Source organism: Coffea eugenioides, chromosome 3 (assembly GCF_003713205.1).
Source record: "Coffea eugenioides isolate CCC68of chromosome 3, Ceug_1.0, whole genome shotgun sequence".
In the NCBI taxonomy this organism is placed as follows: Eukaryota; Viridiplantae; Streptophyta; class Magnoliopsida; order Gentianales; family Rubiaceae; genus Coffea; species Coffea eugenioides.
In genome coordinates this window covers 7,230,075-7,249,660 of record NC_040037.1, presented here as the reverse complement: position 1 = coordinate 7,249,660, position 19,586 = coordinate 7,230,075, and the positions used below count along the sequence as shown (strand labels likewise).

Here is a 19,586-nt window from a genome sequence, read left to right as displayed (position 1 = left end):
TAAATTTCTTGATTTCGTCAATATATATATATATATATATATATATATATTTGTGAAAAATATGTTTGAGACCAAGGTGACAATGTCAATTCATTTGAGGCAATTAAGAGTAATTGGATCAAATAGAACCAATAAATTTGATTCGTGATACACATATACAAGGGAAACCAAAAATACTTCAGTCCATAATTACTCTTTCTCTGGGAGGAATGAAATAGTATGGCAATGACATTGCTGTTTACTTGCTTTAACACAAACCACTCCTCTTTTTTTATCCCCAAGTTTGGAATTTAGAGCAAAAGCTGCAAATGTTAGTTTTCTCTGTACCTGCAGAAGACTCAAAGACAGCACCTCTCTTCGTAAACAGCTGGAAAAAAAAAAATGCACGCTTTAGAAAACCAAACCGAACTACAAGTTGAAAGATCCGTTATAGATTAAAACTACACCATGTTATCTGTCTTCACATCACAAGTTGATAAACAATCATATTAAGAGTTTGTGATATACACTTTCACCATTAGATACATGACACGTAATCTAAATTTAAATTTGAAACCCAAATTTTGCATATATATCATGTATCCAACTGTAATAATATATACACTGTTAGTGCATATAAGATTAACTCATACGAAAAACATGAGGATTTGACAGAACTGTATGACTATCCAGTAAGTGTTCCAGGACTTTGTCAATCTTCTAGTATATAAATGCACATACACAAAAGATATAGATCCTTGAAGTTCATAGACATGGAGGTCAAGCAAATAATTCTGAAATCACTGGTCAATTACAAACTATGAAACTCAAAGGAGCAAGTTGAAAAAAGAAACTATGGCGTAGCGATTAGTTCTGAAAGACCTAAACAAGTTTAATATGAAGATAGCAGCAAGACTGCTCATAAAAATGGGGTAGGGAAAAAAAAATCTTAGAATAGAGTTGCCATCATCAGTAGAAGTAAATGTATCACCTCTGACATCAAAGCTAATCACAAGATATACAAAAAATGCTTTCAGCAGCAAGACTCAAAATCTATAAGCTATCGCGAATTCTTTTAGAACTAAAGTGAGTTCGAGAGTGAAGTTCCCCCGAGGAATGCAAGTACTGATATTTCTTTGGACGAAATGTACAAGATAACTTCTATAACTTCCTATGGTAAATAATACAAAGAAGAATAAGCAGTAAAAGAATTTTCATTTCTACTTTCTGTAAAGAAGACAAGGGCATACTCTCATAAGTTGTCATCCTTCTGAGAATAATCATATTCAGGAGAGGAAATGAAGTGTCCCTCTCTCTCATTGGACTCAATTAGCATTAGCACAACCTCCCGCATTGATGGGCGCTCCGAAGGAGACGTACTAGTGCAGATCAAAGCAATTTTTAAAACAGTTATCATGTGGTTGACAGTAGTTTCATCTTTCAGGTCGATTCGGCTATCAAGTATCCCAGATGTCAGGGAGTTGTTCCGAATATAATTCCTGGCCCAAGTGACAAGATCACCTCCATGATCTAATGGCTGTACCGGAGTTCTTCCAGTTATCAACTCCAACAAGACTACTCCATAACTGTAAATATCACATTTTTCTGTAACCTTCATTGTGTATGCATATTCTGGCAAAAAGAATATACAATCAGATATCACATTTAAAATAATGTAAATTAGTGTACAGAAGGTCTTCTTGACCGTTACCCAATGTAAGCACATAGACAGAATCTGTTCTGAGATTTTCAAATGTTAGCAGTCAGAGATCACAAGGATCAGCTTCAACGGTCGTGCAAGTCTTGCAGCATAATGTAAAAACAATGGTCAAGTGTGTATTCTAAAACCAAGTTACTAGTAGAATTGGATATGCAAGAAGTGCAGCATTAAAGATCAGCACACCACATTCATAAATGCATGCATTGCATAATTTATTTGATTTACAATATAATACATTATTTTGACTGTGTGATGACTGCTGATACTTCCAGTCCTGGTGTGCCACATGTGAATGGTTGTTTGAATTTGCAATTCCCAGTTCAATTTTAAGACTGCAAATGCAGCGTATTTTTGTTAGGATTCAAACACCTTTACAAACTGGTATCCATAGATGAAGATCAAGTTAGCTCTCACTTGAAATCTATACAAAGATGTAACAGTTGGAAACCTTTGCCAATATCAACAATTGACATGAGGCATGTTTCGTTTGTTTCAACTTTCTTAAAGTTGCTAAAAGTAAAGTTAATGTTGAAAGATCTATTAGACAAATGGAAAGCTCGTTTATGGTGTAACATGTATGAAAAGCCAAATGTTGTTCTGAGTCTACTTCACCAAATCAGCTTTTTTTCAGCTAAGCCAAAAGCATAGAAGAACACCTCAAAACAGCTTTCACCTCAATATGCTAGGGACATGGATTTTGACAAACTAGCATAGGGAAAAGAGTTGCAAGAGCAATAGTACTATGAAGGCTCGTCAAAAAATTAACTTGGCGTCTAATCAGCAAGAAACTTGCATGCAGAAGCATAGGCTCTAGTACACTATTAAAAAATGTCAACCAACAACAAGAGTCAAATTTCCCGTTGAACTGGCCACCAGAACAGAAAACTATGGAAGTGATTGCATAAGCAATTTTCTCAAAGAAACTTCAAAGTTCTATAATGAGCTGTCAAGGTAAATTGGTCCCATAGCTTGACATGTTTGTAGATAATAAACCACGCAAGCACATGGCAAGTATGGAAACATGATAAGCAAACAGTACATATTGATACAAAAAGCAGAATGCACTCACCAGGAGCAATATAACCATACGATCCAGCAACTGCAGACATGGACTTTGACTGAGGCATGTCAATCACTTTTGCCAAACCAAAATCGCCAACATGTGCTTCAAACTTCTCATCTATCAGGATGTTATTGGATTTTATGTCGCGGTGTATGATCCTGGGCTTGCAATCATGATGCAGATAAGCAAGGCCTTGAGCAGCACCCATTGCAATAGTAAAGCGTGTAGGCCACTCCAAGCAACAAGATCCCCCATGAAGCATTTCACCCAGACTACCCTTTTCCATATACTCATAAAGAAGCAGATTGGAACCTTGATGATAGCAAAATCCATATAATTTCACAATATTCCGGTGCCTAATCTTCCCTAGAGTTAGAATCTCAGCTCGAAAACTATGCTCAATACTATTACCTTCTCTGTTAGATGAAAGCTTCTTAACAGCAACTGTTTGCCCAGATCTCATAACTGCCTTGTAAACTGTCCCAACAGCTCCCCTTCCAACAACATAACTGTCATGAAAATTGTTTGTAGCCTCCATCAGGTCTTGGAAGGTGAATCCTTCCTTTGGAGGGAAATATATATCAGAAGCCTGCGATGACATATCCTTATCTTGCAAGGATGCAATCATCTCATCTGGCCGCTGTTTCATAAAATACAAAATGACCACAATAAGAATAAGAGAGATCCCACCAACCACAGCCGCAACTACTGTGACAATCTTCCCACGGGAAGCAGTTGCAGATTCCACAGGAGGATAAGGATTAAGTGATGTTGACCCACTACAATCACCAAGAGGGCCACCACAGAGCCCTTTGTTGCCAATGAAGCTGCTGATACTCATGTTCAGGAACAATGGCACAGCTGGTAATGGCCCAGTAAGGTCATTGAATGAGAAGTTGCAACCAAGAAGGCTCGATAAGTTGCCAAATGTGCTTGGAATTTCACCGCTTAAATGATTATTATTGAGAAAGAGGTATTCTAATAAGATGAGATCTCCAAGTTCAGGTGGTATAGGACCAGAGAGGTTATTGTCACTAAGATTTAGTCCAATCTGCAAACCTGTAAGTGCACCCAACTCCGACGGTATTCCACCAGAAAGCAGATTTCCCCCCATCTGCAACTCAGTCAAATGAGATAAATTGCCAAAAGCAACTGGTATGTTACCAGAAAAGTTATTCTGGGAAAGAATAAGAAGTTCAAGCTGTGAGAGAGTTCCAAGCTCAATTGGTACGGCACCAGTAAAACTATTCCAGCTGAGATCAAGTCGCTGTAGCGCCTTACAATTGAGGATCTCTGTTGGTATCCGTCCCGTGAGTAAATTAGATGATACATTAAAAGTCACAAGCTGAGAAAGATTTCCGATCTCCCTTGGCAACTCAGACGTGAAGTAATTGCCTGAGATATCAAGCCTCTGCAACTTTCGGCAGTTTCCAATATGTGAAGGAATAGGGCCACTGAACTTGTTCTCACCCAATTCAACCGCGGAGAGATTCACGAGATTGCACAAATCAGAGGGAAAGCTCCCAGTTAGCCCGTTATCATCAAGACGAAGTTGCACTAAGGAAATGCAATTAGTGACACCAGCTGGAATTTCCCCATGCAGTCGATTGGACTCGAGATTGAGCAACATCAAATTGGACAGGCGACAAAGTTGTGGAGGAATTCTACCCGTCAGGTAGTTGTCTGAAAAATCAACCACCCAAAGTGGACTATATAGCCCAAGTCCTTGAGGGATGCTACCACTTAAGGAATTAGTGAAAAGCTGTAGCTGGCTCATTGCTGGTAGATACTGAAATCCAAACGGAATAGGGCCTGTCAGAAAATTGATTGAAAGATCAAGCTTTTTCAAGTTTTTCAAGTCACTGATCACAGTTGGTATGACGCCTGTAAGCTGGTTCTGAAACAGGTAGAGTAAATGTAGACCATTGATTTGGCTCAACTCAGGTGGGATTTCACCTATCAAATTGTTTTCGGAGAAATCAATTTCCACCGCTAAAGAAAGATTCCCAATCTCCTTTGGAATCGTCCCATTCAATCCATTCCGGTAAATATATAACCTCTGCATCGCCTTAAGGTTCCCAATTTCAGCAGGAATCTCTCCAACAAGATTGTTCTGGTACAAAGCAAGCGTTTGAAGATTTGTACAATTGCCAATCTCCTTTGGAACTGAACCAGTCAACTGATTGTCCCAGAGGATTACATCCGTCAATTGGTCAAGCATGCCAAGCTCCTTAGGTAGACTACCTCCCAATTTATTCTGAGCAAGACCAAGATATTTCAAGTTCTGACAGCCACCTATTTCTGCAGGTAAGCTTCCTGAAATTGAATTTTGGCCTACTCGAATCTTTTCCAAATTTTTCAGATTACCAATGGACAGAGGCAAGGGGCCTGATATATTGTTTGTGTAAGCAACAAATTCAACGAGAGATGAAAGCTTCCCAAACTCCTCTGGAATGTTACCAGAAATTTTGTTGTTGCACATATTCAACTCCATCAAAAAGGAAAGATTTCCTACTTCAACTGGAATTGGCCCTTCAAACTCATTATTGTTCAAATAGAGAGACTTTAACCTTGATAACTTTCCAATCTCCTTTGGAATTTTTCCAGTGAGTCCATTATAAGAAAGGTCAAGATAAATAAGGTTAGATAGGTTACCAATACTAGGGCTTAAGGTACCAGAAAGGTTAAATGAATTCAAATCAAGAGACCACACAACTGGATGATAATCAGACGTGCAATTCACACCAAACCATCCACACGGTGTCTGATCACTAGGATTCCAATTTCCTAGGTTTTTAAACTCATCAACAATATTTGCCTTAATCTCTAGGAGGTGAATGCCTTCTGCATTCAACCCCTCTGAAGGACAAACCAGAAGCAGAACAGCTGCAAAAGTTATTATCCAACACAAAAATAAACCTCTTCTTGACACTACAACAACTTCACACATGATTTCAACCTTAAACAAGTCCAAAATTACAGCTTGAACTGATAACGAATCACCGCTATGAATTACTCTTGGAAATCAACAGCGATTCCACAACTTCAATGATCTAATAAAGTCAACCTCAGTAGGAACTCATAAATTACAATAAGGCCTAATGAGTTCCAAATTGTACCACAAGAGACTGATGAATCAATCAGTCAAGGAACCAAAAATCCCATTAAAACAAATAGGACACTGCAGCAATGATCAAGAAAATAAAGAACAGCGAGCAGAATATATTGATGAACAACCAAAACAGTGAAAGAAGCCCCACAACAGATTCAAAGCTTTGGCATACCTCTTGAGCCCATTACTCAGCAAAAGAGCAGCAAAACCACCAAAATTCAAGTGATTCCTTGGGATGATAAAACAGCATAAACCATGGAATTCATGAACTGGAATAGAAGTAGAAAACCAATGAAGTTCCAAACTTTATCCACAAAGATGCGATCTTCCCAATCTAAATCAAGGATTCAGGAGGGAAACAAGAAAAAGAAATTCAATCCTTCATTGAAAAAGAAGCCAAAAAAGATATTAGAATGAGTATCAAATGGAATGAATCAAAGTTTCTCTTATTTTATTGATGGAAGTATTGTTGGGGAAGCAAAAGAAACACAAGCCCACTTCTCGGTTTCTGGTGAAATTATCAAAAGGGTTCTTGTGAATGGCAATGATAGTAAAGGATCTTGAGATGAATTGCTCATTGAAGCTTTAGTGGCAGACAAAGCATGCTTTCACAATATATTCATCCCTCTCTCTTTTTCTTTGGTTTTTTTTCTTCTCTCCTCTCTTCTTCTACGACTGCTTACGAATTTTTGGACTTAATTTAAAAGGAAGAACAAAATGAGTGAATCTCGCCATATAATCTAGATTCCCTTTCACTCTATCTATCTCAATCTCTTTTCCATCTTTCTCTCTCATCAAAAAGTTGCTCTTTTTAAGTGCTTGATGAAAAATGAGCAACCGTGACCTTTTTGGGTCTTGGCCAAGCTAGAAAAGTTCATCTGGCAGTATTTTATTTTGGAGAATACTTACTGGGATTTCTCTAGACCGAGACAGTCTATATGGTAGGTAAGTGCCAAGAAATGCATATCATCCATTCATAGTGAAGTCACAGATGATGCTAACTTAAAATGTCGTTTTGTGCGCTAGATTGGAATTTATGTTCTTGTACTTTTGCTGTATTCAAATTGCAATTTGTCCCTTGTATAAATATAATGTCTTATATGAACCAAACATTTTACCTTTCTACATTCTTTCTTACTTGAGAGGATTATATTCTCTCAGCTACAATGGACCAGTTTGGTTAGCATCATGATTTTGCAAAAAAATTCTAAATATTATTTAACTTGCATCATAAATGTAATTTTTAACTATCTTTTTATCTCACATATGTCACATTACAAAATATATTATAATATTATTCCTAATAATTTTTTTCAAATAATTCTCTTATTATCATCGAAAAGAGTATGAATTTTCCCAATTATGAAAATGTCAAGGGACTTTAATCCTTAAAATTTCCAACATCTATGATTGTGGATATGAGAATGTTATCTCCTATATAATCATGTTGCTGCTGCATATATAATGGGTCTACAAGTGAATTATCGACCAAATCTATACAAGTTTTTCTTATGTTTTGAACATAATTTGTCTGTATAAACACACATATATAAATATTTGCTCTTCTTTATTTGAATTAGGTATAGACAAGCACCAATATATATTTTCTTGGCTTGTTATTTTGGGTTACTTTGTCTTTTTTTGTTTTGCTTAAAGAGTTTTGATGGCGAAGGCAAAAAATATAGCTGATGTAGTTAGTACTTAGTAGTAGCAAAATGTGTGTACTGTGAAACTCTCCTCAGGGCCCTCTTGCTATGATTGTATATATTAAGAGAAAATATTTTATACTTAGTTAAGCCTATACAATTAATGGAGGAATAAGTATAAACTGTAAAAATCCGATCAGAAAAAAGAAAGAGCATAATTTTGCCTCTTTCGTTTACAATGGTATGCATTTAGATAAACTTCAATTTGAAGGAAAATAGACAAATCTTTGGTAAGAATTTAGAAAGAAGAACAGGTATTAGCATAATGTCTTAGACTTCTTTTCAAAATCTATTCTCTTTCGCTGAACTTTCATTCATTCCGAATAGGGCACTTAAGCTTTAAAATGAAGAAAATAGTCACTTGGATAACTGTGGATAATTATGCTTACTGAAATTTGTTGAAGTGTGAAAACTGAAGTCTTGAAATAAATCTTTTCTTTGTCTTATCTACTCTGATTGTAACAAGAAATTACAATCAATAAGCGATATATAATATCGAGAGAATTTTACTTTAAAAGAATCATAGAATTTTCGAAGATCATATTTATACATTTAACTTTACTTTCAGTAGTATGACCGAAGTGTCTTTAAAGCCTTGCACATTCATTATATTGATTACAATTCTTATATTGTATAGAATGAAACCATTTTGTTTTGAATATAACTGGCTTTCTAATGATCAACAAGTGGGAAAGTTGGGAAAAAAAGAAATGAGTTATTCGAATGCTAATCATTAAAATTTGTAGATTCTAGATTTTTCATTAAATTCATTAAAAAAAAGGAAGACACTTGATTAGAATATATAAAAGAGTAAAGTTTTATATGCGTTGTCGTTGTCAGTGTATATACTATCACGGTTGCATGAATAACACATGAGCAAATTTTGAATTTCAATTTTTTTGAACTTTTATATCTAGATTAGTACAACATGAGTACTGTTGCATATAAAAATTAAAGTGTTCGTGCCCTGTATGCCATGAATTCGGCCACCTTGTTCGATCGTTATTGAGCTTCTTCACCCATACATCTTTTTATTGACTCGTCATGGTTTGATCCGTGAAGATTTTGTTCCCATTTCAAGTTGTATATGTATATGGTATAAAATCAATTGGATGTTGTATAGAATTCAGTACTCTTAAAATTGCAAGTTATTGTTATTATTATTTTTTTTATACGTGAAATATTGTGAATTCAGAATTCTCGACTTACAATTTTTTCTACTTTATCAGTCAATCCAATCCTCTCTAATTTTGAATGTCCAACATTGTTTAATTAGAGAGGTGGAACACCCCCCCCCCCCTCTCCCCACCCCACAACTATGACATGGGATATAAATCGAATTGCTCCTTGTAAAGTTTTGATAAAACAGAAGTTAATTTTATTCATAAATTAGTTGAAAATCATCTAGCATGATTTATTTGATAAAATAATATATACTAATGGTAGAAAACATATAGAACATACCACAGATATATCTGATCTGAAAAATCATTAGATTTAACAGAGTTATAAAATATAAAAACTTACATGATAAATCATAAATCATTAGATTTGATTAATTGCACGAGTTGCTCCGTAAATATCTATGCATGTCTCATCTCGACTTCTTTTCAAAATCTTTTCTCTTTCACTGAACGAATTGCTCCTTGAAAAGTTGAATGTTTTGTTACTGAAAGTTTGACATAAGATCATTGGTTGCACAACGTTCAAGATAGTATGTGAAATGCAATCTTTCACTTGACGATAATCCAAAATAGGAGAAAGTTATCATGCCAAAAGGAGTATAATAGCGGAATCTTTAGAATCAGAATATTTTTCAAAGTTAATTCTTGAAAAATCACCTTTTTACCAAATTGATCTAATCTACAACTTTGTACGAACATACCTAACGTGCCATCTTATCATTAAAAACAAAAAAAAAAAAAAGAAGGTGATATAGTAGTTTATTCAGCCAAAAAAAAGTTATGGATTCGGTAACCAGATTACTGCAAATTCTTGGGTTCATAAACAAATATAACTTTCAATTGCCTTTATGCCATACTTTCTTTCTCCTTTCTTCTTGACATGATCATGGCAAGTCGATAATGGAACGTGCTATTTAAACACATGGCAAGAAGTTCAAATGACCCAACTTGTTGGCCTACCAATATCAAGCACTTGCCCCCACCAATTCAAATGCCATGGACCCTTACACAGAAGCTGATAGCTCCCCAAGCTGCCCAAACCACTTAGTTTTTAGTTCCAGTCTAAATCAATAATTCCTACCTGCAGGTGTTAGTCTTAGCACTAATGATTTGTTCTTGAAAGATAGGCACATATATAAGTCCTCCCTAAAAAGGTATACTTATATGGTGGAGCCCCAGTGAATGAAATAGTTGAAAACTCAATATGTATGTACCATATATAAAACTGTACATTAGAGAATTGGTTGGTTGAAATGGGTGGAAGCACTTGTCACCCCATGTCTGATTTCCATTTTTGTGTGTCTCTGAAGTAGACATTCCCCCACCTTGTTAGTGGTTGCACGCCCGAGCACTCCTCTCCCAACACCCAACCCTCCCGGGGGGGCCCTAGTTCCCCACCCAATGCGGAAATTTTCATTGCGTTTGGTTCAACTCCACTATCCCATTCCCATATGGCCAAAGCTTCTACAGTTTTTGACATTCATATCAGTACTATCTTCCAATTTTAAGAGTCTTAACTAATATATGGTTAATTCTTTGTCCCAAAAGGAGTTGAAATATAACTTCTGATGGCTTCCCGTATTGTAAACTAGCTAGTTGTCTTGCACACTTGATCTATGAAAAGTAATGTGTCTCATACATTCTCCTTACCCCCCCCCCCCGGGGGCGGGGGGTTTTCTCTGTGTGTGGGGGGTGTTGGGGGGGCTGAGAGGAGAAGGGAGCTAGTGGAGAGGTAGAGGGTGGAGGTGGCTGGCTGGTCGGGTATAAATTAAACATAAGTTGTTAAATCAAGAATGTTACATAGTTTTTAAAAGCCAGTAGATATAAATTATATAAATTGTACCTATAGGAGGCTATTGGGTTCAAAAGTACTTGTAAATGCTGGATCATTTTGAGAAGTAGCGGTTTAATATTATTGTTAAGGGAGCTTGAAGATGGATCAATTGAAATTGCATGCATGCATGGTGAACCCATCAAATAAAATTAAACAATAAAATTGAGCATATAATTAAACTATTTTGATAACTAAGGAGAAGTACTTGTATGATTGATCAAACAAAAGTGGATCGATGCATTCTCTTGATTCCCTTGTTCACAGCGAAAGAAAGTTGTTAATTGAGCACATCTGAAAATTTGACAAAAAAAAAACTTGCTATTTCGATAACGGAGTAAAATTAAAAGGATTAATCTTTTTAATTTAATAATACTGTATATACTATCATCGTTGAATGCATAATAACTCATCTGAATGTAAATTTAAAATTCAAATTCTGCATATATGTCATGTATTCTATCATGATAATATATATATATATATATATATATATTGTAGTGTATATAGGATTTCCTCAAACTAAAAGTTGTGTTTTCTTTTCAATCTTCTCGTGGTGAGTTATACCCATTTTTAACGGAAAGAAATAGAGAAAACAAGAGCCAAACAAAGAGAGGAAAAAAAAAATCTGAGTCTTTTATCACAAATAGTAAATTTTGGAAACGAGAGTTGTAACATTGACAATTCACTTGGGAAAAATATGTGTGAGTATTGTACTCCTTAAAAATGTGAAATTACAATTGCTTCTTTCTTCAATAGATCTTCCTATGCATCTACTTCAGACCAATCATAATTTATGAATACTTAAAAGAATCTAATTGACCTCATGAAGCAAGATGGTAATGCAAGTGGAATTTTTCTTTTAATTGCAAACAAATGTACATTTGATCTCATTCAAACAGCAAGTCATCCAGTACGGCCGAGTACACATTTTGGGGTTGAATTTGTACATTTTGTGTTTCGTTGAAAATGGCAATATTAAAAACTACAATTATATATGATATAAATCAACGTCAAACGTTGAAATCCTAAGCTGTCATTAAGATGCCAACCACTTTTCATTTTTCAAGAAAGATTAAACTGAATGGGTCTAAATTGTTAGTTGGTTGTTGCAATGTTGAGGAGTTCAAATGGGATTATATATATTAAGGCAGTGGAATTTGTGAGCAGGATAATGACTTATGGGTGAGAAGACGCAATAGATAAGATTAATTGATAAGTTCAGACTTTTTTGGTGGAAAAATGCACTTAAACATCAAAAGTTTGAATTGAATAATCAAAGTAAATGGCATAAATCATGAATAAAATATTTAAAATATCCTGTTTTATCACTAATATTTGTATCTAGTCAAAGGGGTCACTTTATCTTTATCAGAGATAAATTTTTTATCACTCGACCGATGAAAACAACGTAGAACTTTTATTACTCGTTCAACTAATGAAAACGTATATTTTTTGGTAAAAAATATTTAAGCTACGTTTAGTTGAATGACTATTTTATACAAAGAAAAAGTTAAATAATCAAAGCAAGGAATTCTACATAGTTTAATGATCAAAGTAAAACCCTTGTAGTACAAGGCGGTACGTAGATCAAGAAGAATATTGTCCATCATAGCCAAGGAAAAAACTGGCTAGGTTCGACCTACTTGATGGCTTCTTCGTTTAGATTTTTCTTCTTGTCATTCCTTCAAATGAGAAGACGAAGAAGAAGATAATCCAAAGCAAATGAGCATTAGTAATTTTAGCATCTCTTGGCATTATTTTCTTTTAGCAATCCATTCGCATATTACCTTTCTAAATTTCAGTAGGATATTAAAGAATTTAAATCTAATTTTAATAGGATATCAAACAATGTAAATCCACTCAAAAAAAAAAAAAAAGCTAGAGTTGCTTTTATTTCCTCTTTGGCTCTTTATTGTTTTAGTTTTAACTTGATGAAAAAATTAAAAGTGTGGCAAATTGTTTAAAACCTCCTTAAATTGACTCAATGACATTTCTTTCTTTCTTTCTTTCTTTCTTTTGGGATTTCATGTCACATTACATTATACACACACTATATTGAGAAATCAATAAAACGTTGGTTGTTGTGATTGTTGTGCTTCTTGATATAAATATTTTATCCTCTATGTACGATATATTCCCCCTTAAAATTATTTAATTTTCTTTTTTAAAGGAAACCAACCTAACAGACTAAAAAAAAAAAAAGAAAAAGTCAAGTATCCATTGGAGCAACTTGTCATTTTAAAAGAAGGCTGTGTGATGCTGCGAACAAGTGCATTGAACATATATACTTTGTTATAATAAAAATAATAAACCCTGTTAAAAGTGCTTATGAACAAATAAAACATATATCATCATGTATTTCTTTTTTTTTTTTCTATAAATGTCAGATTATAAAATAACGTATTAACCCTAATCAAAGGATCAAAATAACCAATTTGAGCAGCTGCTGTTGTTGACTGCACCGTCAATCCCCAACACACAGATCAAGATGTACTGTATCAATCTGGTCAAAACTCAACCTATTTTATTCGTTCTAGAATTTTAAATCTCATAGAAGTGATCAAATTCATGAATGCTAAATTGTCCTAATAAATTTCACCAATAAATTTTCTGCTTTACGTGTAAAGGAACCAAATTGTTTATGACTTCAAGACCAAGTGGTCCTTAAAGAAATCAAAGCTAAGGTGGAAATCCTAATAAGTCGGACCATCCCACATGGACCACTTGTGAGTCATACCATATCATCAAGAAAATGCAACTTTTTTCTTTTTTTTTCTTTGTTTCTTTTTGGGGGAAAAGAAAGTTGTTGGAAGCAAAAGCTACAAAATGGAGAGATTTTTGTGGAATGCTGCCCTAGATTTTTAGTGTCGTGCACTCAAAGGGCATTTTTACATAAATTATGCACTAATGTATACGCATAAACTGAGATGCACGTATCAAGATGGTGTCAAACCATTTAAATCATCAAGTTATATGTTTTATACTGAGTTCGAAATATTTGATCTATAAGCATGATCGAAAGCACCTTTTAAGTGCAAGAAAAGTGATAAATTACAAGATTATGACTATCCCACTACAATCTATCTCGAAAAGGATCGAGTTGGGTGGTAAAGTAGAAGACATTTTAAGTAGGACTACAACCTTCTTGCTAAATTGATGAGAAAAGATGAGGATTCTGCTCTTTATCCTCCATTTCTCCTCTCCCCTGCAGTCTATCTACTAAATTTCATCCCCTAATTTGTGTAAAGATATCTGGAAATATCTGGTTTAGAAATAATGAAAATGAAGTTCCTAGGATAAACATAAAGGATCGACTGCTCTAGAATCAAACTAATCTAAAACATATAGGAACAGGGAAGAAATCAACTAGTTCAAAAGGGATGATTTAAAGAAAGTATCTACATCTGAATCTTTCAGAGTATTGATGACTAACCTCAGAAAAGTTGTAATTATCCAGAATTACTAGTGCGGAATGATGCAAGACGCAGAAAAAGGTCTAAGGACACGAAACTTTTCAATGAGTCTTTTTCGTTTCTATTGTTTAGACTTTGTTATTCATAAAAGACCAGAAACATTATCAATGGGTCATGGGAAGCTTCAGAAGCCCAATGAACATGTTGTGTAAAGTTGCTATAAACTTTGCAGTCCAAGAAAAAGGAGTGTGCTGCCTTGCTTGTAAAGGAAAAAGTTTCTCTCGAAAACCCTGCAAATGCCATCGCTTTAAGCAACGAATTTCAAGGCTTTTCCAACTCTTAATTGATGGTTTTGAGGTTGAAGGGGACATGTGTTTATGACTTCAGCTTTTCCGACCAGAGAAAGACCAACATAACATTATGCTGACATAATTTTTTCTCATAAGTGTAGAGTTAGAATGTGTCAAGTTCAGTTTCCTCTATTTTTATTTTGGTTTTTCTTTAAAGCAATGTGCTAGATGATGCTCATATAATCATGACAATCCTTAGAGCTATAAATACTCTGATGTATAGAAATTCCATATGTGTATTACAATGCATGGTTTTTGGATAAACTGTATTGAGATCAAGTAGTAGTGAAAATTGCTAGTTTTTTTTTTTAATTTCTAGCAGGCGAGATGTGGGATTTAGAAAATGAAGAATGGTAGAAGAATTTGAATTCAAGACCTCTTAAGTCCTGAAGTCTTAACCTTTGCCGTTAAAAAAAAATTCACTATTTTACCAAGCTTTGTTAATACGATCTATTGGCCTTTACCAAATTAAAGTACTACATACAAGCAATACTCAACTGTTAAAAGAATCTTCTTTATGTACTCACGAAAAAGAAATTAATTTGAGTACGACCCAAATGGAAATTTTAACTGTTGTGGGATTAGGAGGGAGCAGATTCAAATGAATCTTTGTGCACTAATCAAGTCACAATCTCCATGGAAAATATGACGAAAAGTCATAAGCTTATGCTTTAAGCTGTGAGCTTTGCGATCTTTCTCACGCTTGGTGCAACTGATCCACCAACAACAACAGATATTGTTGCATTGCAAGGAACCCGTGGTCTTCAACTAGTCAATTGCCTAAGCATTCATGGTCAAATCTGCATCAACTTTAATCTTCAGTTATCTTGTCAGATGAATTTTAGAATAATTTGAAATTGAAAACTAAGTGAAAATTACAAAGAAATATGATTTAAAAGTATACACATGTAAAATATTTTGGAAAAAAAAGGTTCAAAACGTCCCTTACATTTTTTCAAATGTTTCTCGTTCTTCACTTTTAAATTATTAATTTTACGTCACTTACAAATTCAAGTCAACAAAATTTAGTCCAAACTAAGTTTTTTTGATCATTTTTTAGTTTAAAATAGCCATGTAACTCACATATAATCATTTTTTAGATTAAAAAAAAAGTCAGACCCCACCGATTTTGGTGCAAAGCTAAATATAAATTGGATCAGATCTTTTTTTAAGGAAAAAGATGAATATATTTTAGTCAGGTTCTATTTTTAATTACAAATGGTATCTAATCTTTTTTGCTCTTAAAAATGGCCACATGTAAGTTATATGATGAATTTAGGGTAAAAAATGATTGAAAACCTTAATTGGAACTAAAATTTAATGACTTGAATTTATAAGGGATGTAAAATTAATATTTTAAAAGTAAAGAACGAAAAGATTCATTTGACAACATTTTGAACGATGTTTCCAGACATTTTTGGCTTCAATTAAACATTCCCTCAGATTATGCCAAAGAGCTTAGTGTCTGACAATTGGAAGGTAAAGGAACCAATCAGCAATCGCAGAAACAATGCACAAAGCATCATGAAAATTGAAAACCTATACAATTCATAAAAAACTTGTGATTTTGCAACCTTCAAGATTTTGAATTATGCAGCAAGCACAAACCTCTGGGAGATACCTAATCTTACCATGGTAAACCTTTCCATATATCAACCTCTTGGGCCCATGTTTTAACCCTCAAAAGCTAATAGTATCAATGTTCCAAATTTTAATCAACAAAGAGACAACTTGTCCCCTAAAATCTTATTAACATGTCATGATTATTTGTAGACATTGCAGCTATTAGGCCTAATTATCGTCCCTTTAATTTTGTAATAAGTGCTGTCAACATTTCAATGTACAAATGATTAGTTGCCAATTGGGAATGTTCATATCTTTCAACTTGTGATGCGATTTGGTAGTGCTGAATATGCTGTCCATGTTGAAGCCACATGGATTGCACGTTTTTGGTTAATCGACATTGACTATTATATTGCATTTGTACAAATACAGCGATTACCAAAAATTTCTCCCACCATGATATTGCATTTTCACAGGTGCAAAAGGTCACCATTTGGTTGCTATTATAGTGGAAATAACCAAAATTAAGGTATTTAAAAGGGCATTTGTAATTTTTTTTTTTTTTTTTTTTTTTTTTGCCAAAAAAGGGTTTCTTTTATCATTAAGCTAAGGTAAGCATGTAAGGCATTCTTTTGAGCTGAATAGTGAATAGAGTATACAAACCAAGAGAATAAAATGCATTGAGTGAGTATATATTTTTCCCACTCTCAAGAAATATTCTTGTTTTTCTTTTTCCTAAGCTTGGATATCTTGTTTTTCGAAAAAAAAAAAGATGCTGTTTTAAGGAAGTTAACATAAAATTTTATTGGACCGGCACCATATCAGATCTCACAACCAAGGAGTTCAGGTCATTCAAGAACGAAGCCTTTGGATGATGTGTTTTTTATGGATGTTTATCTAAAATTTTACTGTAACTTATAATGTAGTTATATTGAGAAAAAAAAATTACTAGTGTTTATCTAAAACACGAAAACATCTTCTATTTTCTCAAAAAAAAAAAAAAAAACTACCTTCTCCCTCCCCCACTACCCGTCACCCACCACCGACAACTTCCGTCACTCACCATCAATACTCACCTCCATCATTGGTACTCCATTTAATGTTTTTTTTTTTAAACTCATGGATGTTTTAGAGTGTTACCGTGTCCGTAGATGGTGTTTTAAACAAACTTCATTTCTCCAAAACAGGCTAAAAGTAGGTCATCCAAACAATGATAGAAAGAGGGTTTGTTTCATGTTGTTGGGTAAATTAAAGAGAAGAAGTAAATTTGGTGGAAGAAAGGTAGAGATTATATACTAATATCACAATCGAGGTTTATAAATACGATGGGGACGTAAATGTAGCCCCAGCACCCCATGATTCAAGTGTAAAATGCCACCCACAAAGTTGAAATATATCTGTCTGAACAACAATAGCAAACACATTATTAAGATAGAAAGCTACAAGCCTGTCTGAGTCTCCTATGGTACCCACAGTATATTCTCAGAAGATTGTAAATCAACTACTGACCACTGAGCATTTTTTTTGGCCCAACTCCAAATGCCCACCACCATAGATACTTCATAAACAACAAAACATGATTTGCATTATAACATTATTGAAATCTGGCAATGAAACATATTCCCATCGCCTCAATTTGGCTAGAAAGAAGACAACTTACCACAGTGTTATATTCTTGATAGTGGTTCTGTTGCCACAAAGACCGGCTCAGCATAAAAGAGTTTCACACTTTATGCCAAGGACGGCTGCTGAGTGCTGATCTCCTCACTTTGCAATCGCACATTTTATCAATTTAACAAGCCAATCAAGCCGACCTAGCTTCTTTAAGATATAGCAATATAATCTCCCTTCGCTTTCCATATTAGGATAATCTTTGGAGGTGTAAATTATCAAGTTTCCGTCGGACACTTGTTCGTGGCATAAAGATTTTTGCTAATTATTTAGGTATATTACGACAAAGACTAAAAATATGACTTCTTTGGAGGTGTAGATATGATTGCTGTGATAGAGGAAAATGCTACTCTAGAGACAATATTGCCATTTCTAGATCTGAACATATGTAGTATGCAATTTGGCTTTATCCAAATTATTTTCCTATCTAACCATCAGCCCGGCTACTTGTTGCAAAAAAAAAAAAAAAAAAATCCTCGAATGTGGCAAAATTGAACCATACACAGTGGACTCCATACATTTGTAATGTTTTGAAAGACCGGTCATATCTCTGGTCTAATTCAATCGTCAATTCAAAAATTCAAGCAAATCGATCAAATCTGGTCAAAATCAATCAGTTGAGTCGGTAAAATACGGTTTTGAACCTCTCTAGTAAAATACGGTCAAAAATTCAAGTATATCTCTGGTTTTGAACCTCTCGAATTTTACTAATTTTTTTATTGGATTAATAATAAAAAAAACCCCTTGCGGTATACCTAATACACAGAAAAGCCCCTCATGATTTCAAAACATACAAAATGGCATCTCATGTTTTGAACTAAATTATAAACTAACAGAATTCGTTAAACTTAACGGAATTCGGTAAACTTAACGGAATTCGATAAATTTAACGGCCAAAACCGTCATTTTCGTTAAGTTTAACGAATTTTGTTAGTGTACAATTTAGTTCAAAATATGAGATGTCGTTTTGTACGTTTTGAAACCACAAGGGACTTTTCTGTATATTAGATATATCACAGGAGATTTTTTTGTTTTTAACCCTTGTTTATTCTTAAAAAATATTTCAATATTATTAAAATTTTTAAAATGATAAAACCTTTTAAATCGAAATTGAACCGATCGAACTAATTGAACCGCAAGCCACAAGCTCTTTTGATTCACCTTTCGGGTCCGAGTTTAAAGAATCGTTCAAAAGGATAACAACAACACATTATTGAATGTTTGTTTCTTCTTACAGAATAAAAAATGTGTCTTAGAGTGGATGAGACTTGCTCTCTATGACTCGGTGAATTGTTCCAATACTCAAATCAACGTATCATCTACGACAATTTTGCAGTCAAACCAGGCATACCCATAAAGCATTGCATGACGCAAAGGATAAAGACAGAGGTGCATCCCACCAGCATGATCCAGTGATCAACAACTTTCTACCTAGCGGCAGGAAACCTGGGAAATATCTAAACCCTTCGTCCTGGCGTTTCGGTGAACAGCAGAGCCTAATACTACAAAAACAGACTGAACAAATGTAAGGCAACTCAACTTGAAACGCCGATTTGAGAATGAGAGTCATGCCCATGCAACAGACGGAAGAGTTTCTTAGACTCATTTACCACAATCATCTGAGCTATCAAGGTCGGAAACAATTCATAATATGAGCAAGAAGCCTCCCAAAATTGACATTAGGCTGGACTACTAAGAATGGTAAAGACTAAAAGTATTTGATCAACTTATCACAACATGTATTAGGATTCATCATTCAAGTCACAAAACATGCTACAAAATTGACACCAATTACAAACTTCAGCTTCACTGCCTATCTAAATTCAGTATTTCCAAAAGGCAAACAAGATCAATAACCTCGAGCAAATTTACAAAACAGACTGAGGGGTTGATTCTGATAAACATGTTCCTCCTATTAAAGCATCACCAATTCCTTGAGAATGAGAACTTACTCATGATCTCGACGCAAGCAAGCAAGCCAATGAAAGGTA

The 19,586-nt window shown here is 34.5% G+C and overlaps 1 protein-coding gene across 2 annotated transcripts; it reads right to left on the bottom strand.

The window, feature by feature from the left end:
* Positions 1 to 207: 207 nt before the first annotated feature.
* On the bottom strand, positions 208 to 6,655 carry LOC113767073 (probable leucine-rich repeat receptor-like protein kinase At5g63930). 2 transcript variants are annotated; one of them, XM_027311242.1, is made up of 3 exons: positions 2,769 to 6,655; positions 1,230 to 1,611; positions 208 to 367 (listed from the first exon to the last, which is right to left on the bottom strand). In XM_027311242.1, the coding sequence occupies exons 1-2, from the start codon at positions 5,710 to 5,712 to the stop codon at positions 1,232 to 1,234; spliced, it is 3,324 nt and encodes a 1,107-aa protein (XP_027167043.1). In that variant the 5' UTR covers positions 5,713 to 6,655; the 3' UTR covers positions 208 to 367; positions 1,230 to 1,231. The 2 variants fall into 2 exon arrangements, with proteins under 2 accessions (XP_027167043.1, XP_027167042.1); XM_027311241.1 differs by lacking the exon at positions 208 to 367 and having other exon boundaries at positions 908 to 1,611.
* Positions 6,656 to 19,586: the final 12,931 nt, after the last annotated feature.

What these genes read in the sequence shown, in the direction of transcription:
- LOC113767073 (XM_027311242.1), bottom strand. Translation starts at nt 5,712, where the DNA reads ATGTGTGAAGTTGTTGTAGTGTCAAGAAGAGGTTTATTTTTGTGTTGG. An exon ending in GTATGGTTATATTGCTCCTG is followed by an intron (nt 1,612 to 2,768) that starts GTGAGTGCATTC and finishes TCTTTTTGCCAG; the next exon opens with AATATGCATACACAATGAAG.